The sequence below is a fragment of the Phoca vitulina genome, unplaced genomic scaffold (assembly GCF_004348235.1).
Source record: "Phoca vitulina isolate PV1807 unplaced genomic scaffold, GSC_HSeal_1.0 scaffold29, whole genome shotgun sequence".
NCBI lineage: Eukaryota > Metazoa > Chordata > Mammalia > Carnivora > Phocidae > Phoca > Phoca vitulina.
This window is the reverse complement of record NW_022589732.1, coordinates 13153658-13172222: the sequence shown is the minus strand read 5'-3', so window position 1 is coordinate 13172222 and position 18565 is coordinate 13153658. Positions and strand designations below refer to the sequence as shown.

General features: G+C 39.1%; 1 protein-coding gene across 5 annotated transcripts in view; it reads left to right on the top strand.

Moving 5' to 3' along the window:
* MICU1 (mitochondrial calcium uptake 1) overlaps window positions 1–18565 on the top strand; it is a 238976-nt gene that overhangs the window by 130935 nt on the left and 89476 nt on the right. For all 5 annotated transcript variants that reach the window (XM_032423966.1, XM_032423968.1, XM_032423964.1 and 2 more), the window contains one exon: window positions 14664–14746. In XM_032423966.1, the coding sequence (XP_032279857.1) occupies window positions 14664–14746 (83 nt within the window). The remainder of the gene's footprint in view (window positions 1–14663; window positions 14747–18565) is intronic.

Genomic DNA, 18565 nt, shown 5'->3' with positions numbered 1-18565 from the left:
TTTTTTTTTTAAGATTTTATTTATTTATTTGACAGAAAGAGACACAGTGAGAGAGGGAACACAAGCAGGGGGAGTGGGAGAGGGAGAAGCAGGCTTCCCGCTGAGCAGGGAGCCCGATGCGGGGCTCGATCCTAGGACCCTGGGATCATGACCTGAGCCGAAGGCAGACGCTTAATGACTGAGCCACCCAGGCGCCCCTGAATAGTTTTAGTATACATATTCATGTATACTAGTAATCCTGCCTAGTATTTAAAGCTGTTTTAAAATGATAGGTATTCTCTATGAATATATACATGATGAAATCTAGAAAATTAATTAGAATACTAAAATTTTCTATTTGGACACTAAACTGAAGAAAGAAGTAACTTTTGGGTGAATGCCAAGCCAAGTCACAGGTAAAGAAGGTCCTTCAAATTAGCATGAATTAAGTATCAAATATCCAGTCCCTTCATTAAAGCAGCTAATTCTGAGCATCTATGCAGTAAGTTGTATCTTGGCATAAGCCGTCACTTTGGCTATTATTGAGCATATGGAGTGGACTAAAACCACATAGAATGAAATGAAAGTCAAGCAGATAATTTTTTTAAAGATTTTATTTTTAAGTAATCTCTATACCCAACGTGGGGCTTGAATTTACAATCCTGAGATTAAGAGTCGCATGCTTTACGGACTGAGCCAGCCAGGCACCCCTATAGATGATTATTTTTTAAGATCTTTCAAGATAGGAGTGGGGATCTGTCTCCTAGCATATGTAATTTGGGCATAAAAATAGTAACATGCATTTGAAGAAAATACATTCCTAAAGTAGAGCATGACCTTAACCAAGGGTAAAGCACTGGCATGCCTTTCAGAATCTTGCTCCCAGGAACTCTTGGGGAATCCAAGCTTTTTGACATCTCTGGCATTGAATACTCTCTGTAACACAACTGTCAAGTAACAGTGTAAGGAAGAGCAATTTAAATGAAAGACTGTTTCTGGCAGCTCTCAGAAGGTCATCCCGTAACTGAGGCTGAGATACAGCTCAAAGACAGTTATGTACTATGTACTAGAAACATAGCTATTTCTTCTCTTCAGATGTGAAATTACAAATCTTCTTTTTTGAGAATCAGGGCTGAAATGTACTTTCTAGAAAAATGTAAATGGTAGAAAAGCAATAATTAGAAGGAATAAGTCTGTACAGCTGAAGCCTTGCTGAAGGAATTCAGATAATTTTCACAATCTTATGAATATTTTGAACTCAGGTTCTTGACATGTAGTGTTCCATATTTAAAAAAAGAAACAAAAAAAAAACCTTGCCAATTGACATTAAATAACTAAATCACATGGAGATGCAGTAAAGAATAAAGAGTTCCCTTTATAGCCATTGCAGAGTCTGTATGTAATGATGGTAGGCTCATGTAGTTTCTTTCATTGTTTTAGGAGTTCCAAATAAAAGCCAGACTAAGTAAATGTGAATTTTAAGTGTGTTTTAAGAATATACATTACATTTCTAAATGTTTTTTTCATTATGGTCAGAATTTATTCGGCACCTGTGTGGCTCAGTCAGTTAAGTGTCTGACTCTTGATCTCACCTCAGGTTTTGATCTCAGTGTCATGAGTTCAAGCCCCGTGTTTGGGTTCCACGCTGGGTGTGGAGCCTACTTAAAAAAAAAAAAAAAATTTTTTTATTAGAGTAAGAACATGGGTCTTCTAATCAGATCCTCCCAGTAAGTGCTGCTAGGAATAGCAACTTAACTCCTGCCCCCTACCCCCTGTAGTCATGGTGTCCCGGCTATCCTGTGACTGACTATAGACCAGTAATCACAGATATTATGGGTTTGTCTAGGAGCTATACAAGGTTTAGGCATCATGGCTGTACCTTGCATCTTGGGCAGCTTTATCCCCCATCTGCCCTACAGTTAGACTAGCTTAGACTTGGGCTCAGTCCTCAAAACTACATGAGGTGAATGAAATTTTTTCTAAACTGAGATCACTCTCAAAGGTGAAGTCCTTTAGACTTCTGAGAAACTGGGGTAAAGATTAGGGTTCATTACCTCTTTTGGGGGGCAATTAGTTGTTCCTCCTCTCATTTGACTACCAAATTCATAGTGTACCCCAAACCATTTGTGCATCAGAATTTGGAATGGTTTTGGGTAACTATGAATTTGGTTGTCAGATGAGAGGAGTTGCTTCAGTTTCACCCCACCCAGAGACCAGCAAAACTGAGATATACAGAATTAGCTAGGAACAAGGAAGAAAGGCAGGGAGACGACTATCAGCCGTAGTGTGGGAATGACTGGGATTCCCAGTGATGTGCCCTGTGGAAGACCCCAGCAGCTTTTGCCACTGAAGATACTGATGGCCAGCACAGCTACCACATACTTCTGTAGATTTCACAGGTTTTCTCCCCCAAAATGTTCTTATTCACTGATGCCAGCCACCCTCCCTCTCCCATTCTCCAGTGGAGCCTGGGACCTGCACCAGCAGCCAGCCCAAGCCTCTGCGGCTGCACAAATGCAAGACTCCAGCCTAGACCCCTACAGCTAATCCCCACCACTGTGTATGCACTCAGAGCTGACCCCTTCAGCTGTGCTCTTGCATACTGCTGATCTCATGCCCTTCACTGGCCTGCATTGTGGTGTTTGAACCTGTGGCAAGATCCTGTAGCCATGGAAGTACAGGGTTAATTCATCAAGAGGATGTAACAGTTTTAAATACACATGCATCCAACTTTGGAACACTTAAGTATATTAAATACAGATCTGAAGGGAGTAAGTGACAATAAATTAATATTAGGGGACTTCAATATTCAGTATTCAATATTCCACTTTCAACAATTTTTTATTCTTATTATTTTTTTATATATTTCTTATAAATAACATGGCTTGATCCAATCTGGGAGCATTTTGTCTTTTAGTAGAGGAATTTAGTTCATTTAACTTTGTTGTGATTTATTTGGTCTTCTTTCACCTCATGTTTCTATGCTTCCTTGCTATTTTTTTCTTTTAAACTTTTGTTCTAGGCGTTGCAGCTTTCATGGAGCTTTTATAGCAGTTTGTATTTTAGAAGGCCTCTTTCTCCTTTTTGTTTCTTTTAGTCTTGGGTGGTGTTTTGGTTACCCCCTGAGGTATTTACATTTCAAAGACATGCTAAGATTTACATCTTCAAGGGACCTAGAAAGAAGCTCTTAGGCGTATTAGTGCCTTTTGGCTGGTTTTGGCAGTCCCAATTAAAATGTTGTAGCACCACCCTGTGATTCGAGGGGGCACACTAGAAATAATTCTCTGGACTCAGGGTCAAATGGGACCTCTTTTAAGGGTTGGAAATGAAGGAGGGGGTCATTTGGGTCACTGTGGTCATGGAAATGATAAGCCCATTGGACCATGCCAATTTTGCACAGCAGGACATGGGCTTTATCTTAATGTTTTCTATTCATTGTGATCCTTAGCATTGATCACTGTGATGGAAGGATGGGCACGGAGAGCCAGGCGATAAATGAGGAGAGGGAGGGCCCTGGTATGAGTATCAGTGGTTCTAGGGGACTTCTCCTTCCCCTTTCCTTCTCCCTCCCTGCTAGAGGCCTCAGTAACCCAGTCATCTATTCCCCTGGTGGCAAGGATGCCTCCTGAGATGTGTTTCTCACTTCTGCCCTGTTCAGGGAAAAACTGATGGGGCTCAGGATCTGTAGTATCTTGGAGGAAACAAGCATATAGCCCAGATAGATCTTCAGGACAGTTATGGATTTTAGGGTCTTTAGAGGTACTGTCCAGTTGACACATTTGGGCAGCTGTGACTAACAATTCAGAGCCCTTTCAAACAAATAAGAGGGCGCCCAGCTGGCTCAGTCAGTAGAGCATGCGACTCTTGATCTTGGGGTTGTGAGTTCGAGCCACATGTTGGGTGCAGAGATTACTGAAAAAAATAAATCAACAAACAAATAAGAAAACCTGCAATAGCCAGTTAGTTCCCCTCTCTGTTTCCTGCTACCTAAAATCTTAAAGGTTTGAATTTCAGTTAAGGTATAGTTTTTTATCTCAGTTTCTACTTCTAGATTTTTTTTTTTCCTGTGACCTTAATCTTATGTGTTATTGGGGTGCCTGGGTGGCTCATTTGTTAAGCGTCTGCCTTCGGCTCAGATCATGATCCCAGGGTCCTGGGATTAAGCCCCACATCGGGCTCCCTACTCTTAGGCAAGCCTGCGTCTCCCTTTCCCACTCCCCCTGCTTGTGTTCCTGCTCTCGCTAACTCTCTCTGTGTCAAATAAATAAATAAAATCTTAAAAAAAAGAAAAAATCTTATGTGTTATTACCAGAAATTTTTGGATGACATCACTGTGAGCCTTCTTCATAGGTGCCTGCTTCTTTTTTCAGGGTGTCCCAAGAGACCTCTCCACGATTGAGGTCTGCCTCCACTCAGGTGATATGCAAAGGGTCTTTGGGAAAAGCCCCTAGGCCTCTGGAGTGTGATACCAGAGTCTTGGCATGTTGTTGTATACATGACATTGAATAACATCCAGGAAGCGTCCGTGGGGTTTTGCATTTATCAAAGAGCTGGCATCCCTTCTTGGGGTTCTTAGGAGATGCCGGCTGGCACCAGGTGGTCAGGACATTTATCTTTATCTGTTAATTTTTTTAGCAACATCACACCAGGGATTGGACCCATAATACCCTGTTGGGTCAGTGAATGAAGAGCAACAGTAGTAAGTGAAGTAGTGATACAAAGACCGTAGGCCTGTTGTATTTTCTCTGTTGTATTTTTCCTCTGGTTGTGCCACTGGTTTCCATTTGCAAGGCTATTTCACTCTTCTGGGGAAGGACATAGAGTCCTGGTATGGCCCTCTAGCTCCCTGGTCAAAGGTGGAGGTCTCCCATCCTCACTAATGGCAATCTTTGCCTTGTGCCTTTAGCCTAGAGCCTCTCCTCGGGCAGTGACAAAAGCCTTGTGATCCAGGTAACTCTCCTTAACTGGCCTTGGTCTTGAGGCTTGGAGTACCCTGATGCACATTGATAGTCAATTAAGGCCCTTGTAATTAGTAGTCTGATAGTCTTGTTAGACCAGATGGCTTTGATCATGCTGCTCTGGGGAGATAGTTGCATTATTACAGCAGACCTGACGTTTTGGGGTGGCTACCCCAGGCAACACAGGACAGAAGGCAAGATGAGAAAGCACGTGGCAGCCTGACAGACCCCCACCCCCACCTCCCCAGCAAGCAGCGCTCATTTCTCAGATGGTGTTACCTCCTGAATTAGGTAGTTAGTAGGCAAGTTGCAGGTAGAGGGCATTCCCCTCAGTTAACTGCACAGACAATCATGCATTTCTGGGGCCTATTTCAGTTGTTTTGCTGAGGCCTTAGCTTCGGCATCATAGAAACGAACTCAGTCACCTAGAAATGCCTTGGGAGCACTCATCTGGGCCCGGTGAGCTTCCACAGACATCTCCCCTTTCCAAAACAATGTTATGACTAGACCGACCCTGTGGTTCTTACTGTAATTGCAAGATGCCCTTCAGCAACAACTATCAGGAAACTTTGAAAAAAAAATAAAGGTTTATTACTTAAAAGACCTGGAAATTACACGGCACACCTAGGCCCGCACAGTGAGCGAGGTCACAGGTAGAGAGTGCCGAGGGTACACTGGCCTGGGGTTCTGCTTTTATTGGACTTGAGGGTAGGGGCCCAGGGTTTCACAGGCTTACTGTTCATTGGTGAATTTAAAACATAAGAGTCAGGGGGTGCCTGGGTAGCTCAGTGCGTTAAGCATCTGCCTTCAGCTAGGGTCATGATCTCAGGGTCCTGGGATCGAGCCCCATATTGGGTTCCCTGCTCAGCGGGGAGCCTGTGTCTCCCTCTGCCCCTCCACGTCGTCCTGCTTGTGCGTGTGCTATCTCTCGTAAATAAATAAATAAATAGAACCTTTTTTTTTTTTTAAAGATTTTATCTATCTATTTGACAGAGAGACAGCGAGAGTAGGAACACAAGCAAGGGGAGTGGGAGAGGGAGAGAGAGAAGCAGGCTTCCTGCTGAGTGGGGAGCCTGATGCGGGGCTCGATTCCAGGACCCTGGGACCATGACCCGAGCTGAAGGCAGACGCTTAACCGACTGAGCCACCCAGGCACCCCTAAAAAAATTTTTTAATTTAAAATAAATAAATAAAAAACATAAGAGCTAGAATTTAAAGTTGGGGAAAAGACAAGTGGCCCAAATGGTTAGTGATCAAAATCACCCACAATCTCTAAAACAAAGGAGCCTCCATGCAGGGAGGTGGCCCAGCTCTGTCTAGTCGCGTAGCTGGCAATATGTCTGTTTGAGACAGCCATCTTTGAAGTGCATGCCGTGGCCACCAAAGCTTAACACACTTGCATTACAAAAAAGACAGCTGTCAGGGCTTACAATACAGGTCGCATTTGAATTAAATTATAAGTGTGTGTGTATCTTGGAGAGTGGGGGGCAACATGACTTTTATCCAGGATGAAGTCATCCATTTCTCTTGATGTTTTAGAAGTTGAGAAATGTAGCTTCCTTTCACTTTCTTCTCTCTACTCAGTTTTTACAATTTTAATAATCTGGCATTTTTTTATTCCATATTATTTCTTTAAATGACTTTACATTGCATATTTTCTCTTTCAGGGATATTTCTTACACTTGATTACTATACATTTTACATTTTGGCAGAATAGCCAAGAGTGCATGCACTAGGGGCCTGCCTGGATTTGAATTCTGGCTCAGTGACCCTGGACACACTGTACCTTAGTTTACTCTTCTTTAACAAGGGATGGGTATAATAGTACAATGTCATGGAGCAGTTGGGAGGATTAAATAATTCATATAAAGTACCTGTACATAATAAATGTCATGCCAGTTGCCATGATTATTATTGTATTAATAACCATTATTTAAGCTTAACTCTGTTATACTGATTTTATTACTCACTTAATTTATTGCTCACTTCTTAATTGGTTTCATCTTCCCTGTCTTTATTTCTTTGATTGATTTTTGTTGTTGGCTAAAGAATTTCCTCAACCGGGGATTGTAAATTTTTTCTTAAAGGGCATGATAAATATTTTAGGCTTGCTGGCCAAGACGACTACTGCTACTTAACTACTAAAGTCTCTGTTGCCACTACTCACCTCTACGTAGCTTATAGCTCAAAAGCAGCCACAGACAGTACATAAACCAGTGGCTAGCCAGGAGGACATAGTTTACTGACCCTTGCCCAAGACTTTGTTTCTGTTTTTTTGTGTAATCTTATTAAGGTATGTGGATTATACAGTTTCAAAGCCCTTGCATGCCCGAGAATATCTTCTGTCACTGATGTAGGTAAATGATGACTTCATGTGTATGTAACTCTTAGATGACAACTGTTTTCCCTCAAGATTTTATAGAACTTGCTCTGTAGTGTTCAGGTGTTGCAGACAATTATGATACGACCTGATACTTCTTTTTTTATGATAACTAATGTTTTTTTCCTCCTGGATGGCTGAGGATTTCTGTTTTCTTTTTCTTTGTCCGTGGCATTTGTCATTTCACCAGGTGAACTATTTTTCTGTTCTGTGTTAAAACAACAAGGCTAAGGAGAAAAACTAGATTCATGTACCATGAACTTTGGCTATTTCAGATTGCTTTATTGTCTGTTTTCATCCACTAAGGACATTTTCTGTATAGTATATAGTATTCCAAAAGTTAGCAATGAAAATTGTTTATTTTATAATTTTGACTTGCATATGATGTAATATGGTATTTTAAGTGGCAGAATGTTCACTATTTTGTATTATATAGTTTGGTTCCTGTTTAATGGAAGCATACAGCTGCATAACCACAGAAAACACGTTCAGGAGTGGTGCCTGGGTGGCTCAGTCGGTTAAGCATCTGCCTCTTGGTTTCGGCTCAGGTCATGATTTCAGGGTTGTGAGATTGAGCCCCGCATCCAGCTCTGTGCTTAGCTGAGAGTCTACTTGAGATTCTGTCTCCCTCTCCCACTGCCCGCCCCCCGACCCTGCCCTCTCTCACTCTTTCAAATAAATAAATAAATAAATAAATAAAATCTTTTTTTAAAAAAAAGAAAACATTCAGGAAACAGTCTAATTAAATTACCCTTGTTTGAGCATATTAAATCACGAAATGGTAAGGAACTAAAATTTATAGTATAGTCAAAGTCATTATAGTTTTTTAAATTATAATTCTAGCACAATCCACAGAAAAAAAAAACCTTGATTTTAACTTTATTTCATAACACAGTGTCTGTGTTATTTCACAGTAACTGGTTATGAACCAGTTATACTCCATGTGGATTTTTTAAATTTGCCATTCCATATCTTGTATTTCAAGAATAATTGTTTGCCCGATTTCAGAGCAGAATGCCATAGTTATTCTCATCAATTCCATTGACTTCAAATGGCAAGAATAATAGTGGATATTTTGGTCAGTAGATAATTCTATAAGACAAAGATGAGGGAAAGCCTGACGATGGGACTTCTGAGTTGAAGCAGAAAGTATAATAGTTAAATTTTTGAGCCACTGATATTCTCATTATACCCTGCTTCACATAAATATGCCTTGATACCCAGTTAACTGTGTATAAAATTTAAATGTAAAATACATAACTTTATAAAAAGAAGTTTTTGTACTTACCTTTGTACTTAACTTTTCTCATTCTTTAAGTCTTTTATATTTTTCAAATATTTGCAGCCCTTTTTATTAGCTATAGTGTTAACGTGACACTTGCCATGAAACTATTAGAAAATGCTGAAAAGCTAACATTATCATATTTACTTCCTATACAATAGTTACTAAGATTAATAAAATCAGATTTATAAGGCAGGTTATTGATGAAAAGAAAATCAATCTGCTGCTGCTTAAGTGTGTTTAAAATAATTCCTAGGATATTTTCATTTTGTATAGCACCCTTCTTCTGAAGCTAAATCATCCCAAGGAAATGCACAACTACAACACATTATACTGTGGGAACTTTTCCCCTCTCTGTATAAAAGACAGAAAGATTTCTTTCAGACTGCATATAACCATCATACCTAGAAGAATTCAGGGAGGGGTACTGTTTTGAAATCCAGTCTTACAGGTTTTTTTCCCCTCTTTCCCCAAGCCTAATGTTATATAGAAAGCAAGACACTATGCCTTCATATAAGAGGAATGCTAGTATGTTAATCAGCAAAGAAGCAATCCGGTTGTTTCTAGAAAGGATACGTCATTCCAGAATTAACTACATTTAAGATATTCTGCATTCATGGGAGACATTGACCATCTGAAGTACCCCAGGGGAGGACTGTTGAATGCTGAATTCTGGAAGCAAGTTCTGAAAAACCCTAATAGAGACAAGATAATATGTTTTTATGTGTTCAGAAGGCCATCATAGAGACAAGGAAGCAGATTTATGTTTTTATGTCTGTAGAAACTTAAGCTAGGACAGTTTGTGGGAGCTACACAAAATTAGATTTGTATTCTGTATGAGAAGAAAAGCTCATTACAGCCAACAATGGTTAGACTTCAGAAGTGGTGACCTCTCTCTCTAAGAAATAATCAGAGGCTGTGTGATCATCCTTACAAATTCAGTAGGCAAGTTCATCATTAGAGGTTCATCATAATCTAAAGGTTTTTTTCCTAACTCAGAGTTCTCTGACATTGCATATTAATTACCTCATTTATCCTATAGCATCATTTTAGAACAAGAATAGTGCAGGTAGGAATTCTGTGGTAGGAGAATCAAACCAACAGGAAATAAGAATCTAACCTATTCATGTTTTTGTTTTTTGGTTTTTGTTTTTTTTTTTTTCTGACAGAGAGAGGGAACACAAGCAGAGGGTGTGGGAGAGGGAGAAGTAGGCTTCCCGCAGAGCAGGGAGCCCGACACAGGGCTCGATCCCAGGACCCTGGGATCATGACCCGAGCCGAAGGCAGACGCTTAACAACTGAGCCACCCTGGCACCGCTAACCTATTCATGTTTTTGTTTATTCCATCAGTACTACCAAAAAAAGATTTTAAGGCATAATGACTCATGTTGTTGGAAGAGCTAGAATTAGAGCCCTAGCCTTGTGCCTTTGCTGTTAAAAAACAGTAAGTGAAACAGTCATGAAAGTTTTGAGACAGCTAGTGTCGTTTCTGTCTGATATTTGACTTACTACACATAGACAAAGATGCTTTTTTTCTTATTACTAAAATGAAGCAGAAAAATCTATTGCACTTCCAGGAACAATCTAGAGTCGTTATTGTTATCACTATTGTTAATGGTAGACTAATATAAACACAGATTCTTAACTAGAACAGACCTAATGCATCTCCATTTCCTAGTAGCAAAGATTGTCATGGAATTCTGAGTAAAAGATGTACAGTAATGAACTTTGTATAGAATCTTACTGTTTTAATCAGTTCCAACATATGCTGTCATTTTGGAAATCATTGTAGAGGAAGCAGATTATGTTGTTAACACAGTGGGAGAAAACTTCACCGTTCACTCTGTCAGTAGCCTGGGATTCAAAAGAATTCCTCTCTCAGTTCCTTTCTGTGGAAATTGATTGTGAGTAAGCAGAAACCCTGGACATGTTAAAGCTTTCCAGAACAGCTAGATCTAAAAATTACACTGAGGGACACCTGGGTGGCTCAGTTGGTTGAGCATCCAACTCTTGATTTTGGCTCAGGTCATGATCTCAGGGGTCCTGGGATCGAGCCCCACATCAGGCTCCATGCTCAGCAGGGAGTCTGCTTCAGGATTCTCTCCTTCTGCCCCTCCCCCTGTTCTCTCCTTCTCTCCCCCTCTCTCTCAAATAAATAAATAAATCTTTGAAGAAGAAAAAAAAAAAAAAATATATATATATATATATATATATATATATTACTCTGAAGCCTACATTTAAAGGGAGACAGGGAAGTACAAGAGAACATGATCAGGAGATGAAGATTGAACAGACTGAGAGAACCACTCCTGGAAGGACCTTTCCTGATAGACTGGTAAGGCCTAACTGAGAGCATGCAAGGCTGCAGCCCTGACTTGCTTTATCGTGATCAACGCACTAGAAGCTCAGCCTCTAGAGTAGTGTCAATGCATTTACTTTAATGAACACTCTGTGTAGCTCCATATAAAGCAAATCCCGTGTTTGAAAGTAAGCCAGGATCAAGAGATATAGAAAGCTCAAGAAGTACAGCATGTGCTTTGTTTGGTAAAATGAATTTAACCTTCATTGTAGGAGGACATATAAACTATGATTTGCTAATATAACTCGTTCAGTCATTTAAATGATGACTGTACCTTCACAAAACTCACGGGACAGTAAGAATAAAATGTGATGGTAAAGCTAAATTTTTAAGCGCTCTGTGCACCCTCTGTAATCAGTAGAGCTAGGGAATGGGAATGCTGCTTTAATTCTTGAGCTTTAATTCAACATACTGACTGGCTCTTGCCAAATTTTTCCCTATTTCTCTTCATTAGGACTGTATTCCTCCTGATGCCATCACCTCTGTCACTGCTTTCTTTTTCCTTCCTTTTTTTTTTTTAAAGGTTATTTATTTGACAGAGAGAGACACAGCGAGAGAGGGAAAAGCAGGCTTCCTGCTGAGCAGGGAGCCCGATGCGGGGCTCAATCCCAGGACCCTGGGATCATGACCCGAGCCGAAGGCAGACGCTTAATGACTGAGCCACCCAGGCGCCCCTCTCCTTCCTTTTATCTTAAATATTGGCTTTCAGCTGCACTCTACCCTTTCCTCCACCTTCTCCTTAACCCTCACTTCTCTGTGGGCACCCTCACTTAAGGCTCTGTGTACCAGCAACTGCCAGCTTTCACCTCTCTTTTTTTTTAAAGATTATTTATTTATTTGACACAGAGAGAGACAGCTAGAGAGGGAACACAAGCAAGGAGAGCGGGAGAGGGAGAAGCAGGCTCCTAGCCGAGCAGGGGGCCCAATGCGGGGCTCAATCCCAGGACCCTGGGATCATGACCTGAGCCGAAGGCAGACGCCTAACGGCTGAGCCACCCAGGCGCCCCAACTTTCACCTCTCTTGTCTCACCTATAGACCCATGTTTCCCACTCTCTCAGCATTTTCATCTGAACAGGCTTGGACCCCTTGAATTCAGCAGGCCTGCTCTGAATTAATTCCTTTTATTTCTCAAACCTTTTACATCTGTTTTAGCTCTCGGTTAATGACTAATGACGTGCAAGCTACCCAGTAGCCTATGGCAGTCATGCTGTCAGCCTTTTTTACTCTCAACTCTTCACAGCTAATTAATCATTAAGTTGCATAATTTTGCCTCCTTATTTCAGATTTGTTTCTTCCTCTCCATTACCACTGCCATCACCTCAGTTCACATTTTCAACCTTTACAAGAGCTTCCATGATCTTCTCTGAAGCTGGTTCTTCTTTTTCAACTCATCCTTCAATTCACTCTGTAGCCAGAGAAATCATTTATAAATGCCTGTTTGATGGTGTTACTCCCCCACTGAAAACTTTCAGCAGCTCCATATTTTCTGCAGGTATCTACAAGGAATAGGCAAGTAATGTATTTCAGTGAAGTGGGCAAAGTGTAAGACCATAGGGGAGAATAGGAGATGCATTCCTGCCTAAAGCAATTCATATTCAGAATTTTTAAAAACAGATGACAAACCTGAGAATCTAAAGGTGCCTGTGGGTTTCCAGTTAGTGCAGCCAAGCCTAACGTATGAACATGGCATATGCAATGTTTCTCTTATGTCAGGTATGTCCTTGAAATGAACAGCTTGGAACTCAGCTATTGCAGACTGATGTAATCAGTGAGTCATGTTTTGGTTTTTGTTTTTCTAGGTTAAAACATACCAGAATAGAGTATGTGTTTATTATTGTTCAGAACCACTGTCTTACTATTGGATGCCATGGAGCATAATGAAAAAGTTTATTGCCTTTGGATTCAGCATTGACCTAGGTTCACTTACCATTTCTGCCACATATTAGCTATACAATTTTGAGCTAGTCATGTGTGGCTTTGAGCCCCAGCTTCCTACTCTCTTTAAAAAATAAATTAAAACTTTCAGGGTTGAGCATACAAAATCAGATAATTATGGAACTTTAAATTATTGAGCTCAATGCTTGGCATAGTAACTCTTCAGTAAAAGCACCCAGACAAGTAGGAAAAATTTAAGAAGTCACAGTAAGTATACAAAAATCTAAATCCCCCCAAGTGTATCCTTTGCAACAATTTGTACTTGTGACCCAAAAAAGTGCAAGCCCGTTGGAAGCCATTATCAAGTGAGGCAGGCAATTGGAAACTGACAAGCACATGATTCACCCAGGCAACTAAAAACCAGGAGCTCACCAGCCTAGCTGGCTAGCTAGCTGAAAATGGAATTTAACCCTACAGGATGTTACTATTGACAAATTCATAAGCAAGATGGGAATATGGATTCTCTGTAACTGTGGATAATGTACTAAGCCCTTTTTACTTTTTTTTGTCTACATATAATCTTTAAATTTTTAAATAAAAGTTATGTTAACTGAAAATCTAATTCAATAGTATTAGCATATATAGGATTTTTTATTTTGGTTTATTCTCCACGTCTATATAATTTTCAAGTACCAAAGGAAGGAAGTAAACAATATTGTTACCAGAACATTTAGCATGGTAAGGAAGAAGGGACATTACATTTTATTCTAATGTACAAGTATATTAATTATATTTATATTATACTGATTGATCTAGGAGCTCTAAAACGTGTTGAAGAGTTTTTACCATTCAGTTAAGGGAAAGAAAATATATACATCCATCTTCTCAAGCTTTGCATTTTTCACTTTATTTTTAAACTCAGCTTTATTTTAGCATTTACATATACTTTGCTCAGTAATTTGTATACCCAGCTGACATGGTTGAAATAGGCTGGGTAGCTACCAGTATGCTTTTCTGCCTATAGATAATAACCTGATGGCTGAATGACATCTGCTGGACTCCTGATTGCACTTAAAATGGAGAGACTAGAAAGACCAAAGTAGAATCTAGCTGGTTTTATTTTTTTTAAAGATTTTTATATTTATTTATTTTAGAGAGAGGGAATGCACACACATGCATGTGTACACATGCGTGCGCGTGTGTGTGTGTTGGGGGGTGGGTGGGTGAGTGAGGGAAGGGGCAGAGGGAGAGGGAGAGAAGCAGACTCCCGGCTGAGCCTGGAATCCGATGCTGGCCAATCTCACAACCCAGAAATCACAATCTGAGCCGAAACCAAGAGCCGGGCGCTCAGTCGACTGAGCCATCCAGGTGCCCCCAAATCTAGCTATTTTTAAAAATGCAAGACAAAGACTTAGAGTTTCAGCCTCTTACTTTGCAGCAGTATGTCTCACCCCAGCCTGACTTTCATGCCCAGATAAATAATGCTATATTTAAGTAACAGAGCAACATTAATATGATACAGTTAAGAGGATGGTTTCTAATAAAGCAAAGCTGAAGTATATAGGAGATTAGTGTTGAAACTCAAGAGACAAGTGCTATCTTAATGGCCATAGTCAAGTTTCTCTTTTGGTTTTAAGGAGTATCACTACAAATTAATCTAGATAAATATGGTGGCATTCTGTGACTTGATAATACTTTGTGTTTAACCATCTGTTTTTCTTAAAGGAACGATTTTTTATTTTTAGTCAGTGCCTTCTAAATACTTTTCTTTCTCCCCCCTCCCTCTTCTCTTCCTTCCCTCCTATCCTTTCCTTCCTTTCTACTTGCAGCTCCTCAGAGAAATTTTGAAATCGCCTTCAAGATGTTTGACTTGAATGGAGATGGAGAAGTAGACATGGAGGAGTTTGAACAGGCAAGTTGTTCTGGAAAGTTCCTTTAAGTACATTAATATTTAATACATTTTCATGTATCTTGGAGTTATTTTGGTCTTGGTCAGCATGCTCAGATGCTATCCAGTTTTTGAAGTACCTAATGTGTCATTTAAAAAAATCGTCCTCACTTTTAACAAGTGGGTTTTATTTGTTTGTTTTTACTCTAAATGTAAGGAATTATTTGAGCATATGATTAAGATCAAAGTTCTTCTGATTCCCCAACATGAATTAGACTTTGACGCTGAGAGGAAAAATTATGGCTATTCAATCATGTGTTTAGTCAGTGCTTATTAAACAGCTCCTTTGTGCCAGGTAGTTCCAGAATATAAGGATGTTCTGAAAGGATTTCTATAGGAGAAGGAAAAATGATGCCATGCTTTTGACTGTAGCAGGTCCAAGCCATAGATGTATACAGTTTCTGATGAATCCTAGGAAGAGACTACATTTCCATAAAACTTCTATCATTGGTGGGCCATGATACCTCTTTAGATACAGTGATTATGATTGTCAGAATGGCTTCAAAACAAAACAAAAAATATATATATGGATGTGTAAGAGAAAGCATTTTGTATTTAAAATAAGGAATGTAGCAAAAAGGAAATGGGAGAAAGTATGAGGTACAGTGTATCTTTAAATAAATTCACAGAGACAAATATTTTTAAATACCTGGAGACATTTATTCAAATCTGCTTGCTGCGTCCATTGAATACCTTCACTTTTCCATAATCCTGCACTTTACTGGTATTGCCCGGTGGCCTCAAATGATTATACAAAGAACTTATTTTGCTATTTTTAAAATTTTATTTTATTTGAAGAGGGGATAGGGCTAATTTTATTTTCATTTGGACTTTAGTTGAGAAACACAATTTACCCCCCCACACCCCCCTTTTTCTTTTTTTTTCTTGAGTTTTTATTTTAATTCCAGTTAGTTAACATACAATGTGATATTAGTTTCAGGTGTACAGTATAGTGATTCAAAACTTCCATACATCACCCTGTGTTCATCACAAGTGCATCTTTAATCCACATATTCAACCCATCCCTGGATTTTATTTTATATAAAACTATTTAATTCTATTTTTATTGAGATATTATTGACATAACATTGTATTAGTTTTAGGTGTAAAACATAATGATTTGATCTGTGTATATATTGCAAAGTGATTACCACAATAATTTTTTCTTTTTTTTTTTTTTTTAAAGATTTTATTTATTATTTATTTGAGAGAGAGAGAGAGAGAGAGAGCATGGGGGGGGTGTCAGAGGGAGAAGCAGACTCCCCGCCGAGCAGGGAGCCTGATGTGGGACTCGATCCCGGGACTCCAGGATCATGACCTGAGCCGAAGGCAGTCGCTTAACCAACTGAGCCACCCAGGCGCCCCCTCTTTTTTTTTTTTTTTTTTAAGATTTTATTTATTTATTTGACAGAGAGATAGCGAAAGAGGGAACACAAGCAGGGGCAGAGGGAGAGGGAGAAGCAGGCTTCCCGCGGAGCAGGGAGCCCAATGCGGGGCTCAGTCCCAGGACCCTGGGATCATGACCTGAGCCAAAAGCAGACGCTTAACCGACTAAGCCACCCAGGCGCCCCGTTACAATTTTTTTTTCTTGTGATGAGAATTTTTAAGATCTACCCTCTTAACTTCCAAATTTACAATACGAAACAGTGAATTATAATCACCATGCTGTACATTAATCCCCAGGACTTATTTATCTTATAACTGGAAGTTTATACCTTTAGACCACCTGCACCCATGGGAACCCCCCGCCTCTGTCAACCAACAATCTCTTCTCTGTGTCTATGAGTTTGGCCTTTTTTTTTTAAGATTATATATATATAAGTGAAATCATACAGTATTTGTCTGTCTTTGTCTGACTTATTTCATGTAGCATAATGCCCTCAAGGTCCATCCATGTTAATCACAAATGGCAGAATTGTCTTCTTTTTTATGGCTGAATAATACTCCATTATATATATACACCACATTTTCTTCATCCATCCATCCATTGGTGGACACTGACGTTGTTCCCATATCTTGACTATTGTAAATAATGTTGCAATGAACATGGATGGGTGCAGGTATCTCTTTGAGGTAGTGATTTTCTTTCCTTCTTATAACTACCCAGAAATGAAATTGCTGGATCATATGGTAGTTCTATTTTTAATATAATTTTCAGGGGAACCTCCATACTGTTTTCCATAGTGGCTGTATCAATTTACATTCCCAACAATAGTGCACAAGGGTTCCCTTTCCTCCACATCCTAGCCAACACTTGTTATTTTTTGTCCTTTTGATAATAGCCGTTCTAATAGGTGTGAGGTGTTAACTCATAGTTTTGATTTCCATTTTCCTGATGATGAGTGATACTGAGCACTTTTCATGTACCTACTGGCCATCTGTATGTCTTCTTTGGAAAAATGTCTATTCAGATCTTCTGCCCATTTTTAAATAAGATTGTTTGGGTTTTGTTACTGAGTTGTAGGAGTTCTTTAATATTTTGGATATTAACCCTTTATGAGATATATGATTTGCAAATATTTTCTCTGATTCAGTGGGTTGCCTTTTCATTTTGTGGATAATTTCCTTTGTCATTCAGAAGCTTTTTAGTTTGTCATCCCACTTGTTTGTATTTGCATTTGTTGCATTTGCTTTTGTGTGAAATCTAAAAAGTCATCACCAAGACCAATGTCAGGGAGCTTTCTTCCAGGAATTTTATGGTTTCAAGTCTTAGATTCAAGTCTTTAATCCACATTGAATTAATGTGTATAGGGTCTGAGATAGTGGTCCAGTTTCATTCTTTGCATGTGGCTGTCCAGTTTCCTCAGCATCATTTATTGACGAGACTGGTCATTCTCCATTGTATATTCTTGGTTCTTTTGTCATAAACTAATTGACCATATATGTAGTGGGTTTATTTCTTGGATCTTTATTCAGTTCCATTGATCAGTGTGTCTATTTTTATACCAATACCATATTGTTTTAATTACTATAGTCTTGTAGTTTAAGACTATATTTGAAATCAGGGAGTGTAATGCCTTTAGTTCTTCTTTCTCAAGATCTCTTTGGCTGTTCAGGGTCTAGGTTTTTTTAATATATTTTTAAAGAACCAACTTTTGGCTTTATTAGTTTTCTCTATGGTTTGTGTGTTTTCTAGTTAATTGATTTCTACTCTCATTTCTTTCCTTCTACTCATTTTAGGTTTCTTTTGCTCTTTTATCAGTCTCTTAAGATAGCATGGTTGGTCATTGTTTTGAGAATTTTCTTCTTATAAGCATTTAATGCTTATTATAAAGCTTATAAGCATTTAATACTACATTTCCTCTTAGTACACTATAGAAGCATCCTCTAAAATTTGATATGTTGTATTTTCATTATCATTAAGTTTGAAGTATTTTCTGCTTCACATGTGATTTCCTTTTTGACCCATGAATTGCTTAAAAGTGTGTTGTTTATTTTCCAAGTTTTGAGGCTTTGTTTTTTTGGTTATCTTACTGCTACTGATATCTAATTTAATTACATTGTGCTCAGAAAACATACTCTGCATGATTTAATCCTTTTAAATGTATTGAGTCTGGTTTTATGGAACTGCATCTGATCTATCTTGGTAAGCATCAATGTGTCTTACTAAAGAATGTGTATTCTGTGGTTATTGAGTATAGTGTTTTATAAATGTCAATTCTGTCAAGTTGGTTGATAAGTGTTGTTCAGATAGTCTTTGTCCTTACTGATTTTTGTAACCTAATCATTTCTAGCAGTTGTTGAGATGGAGTTGTTAAAATCTCCAACTATAATTATGCAATT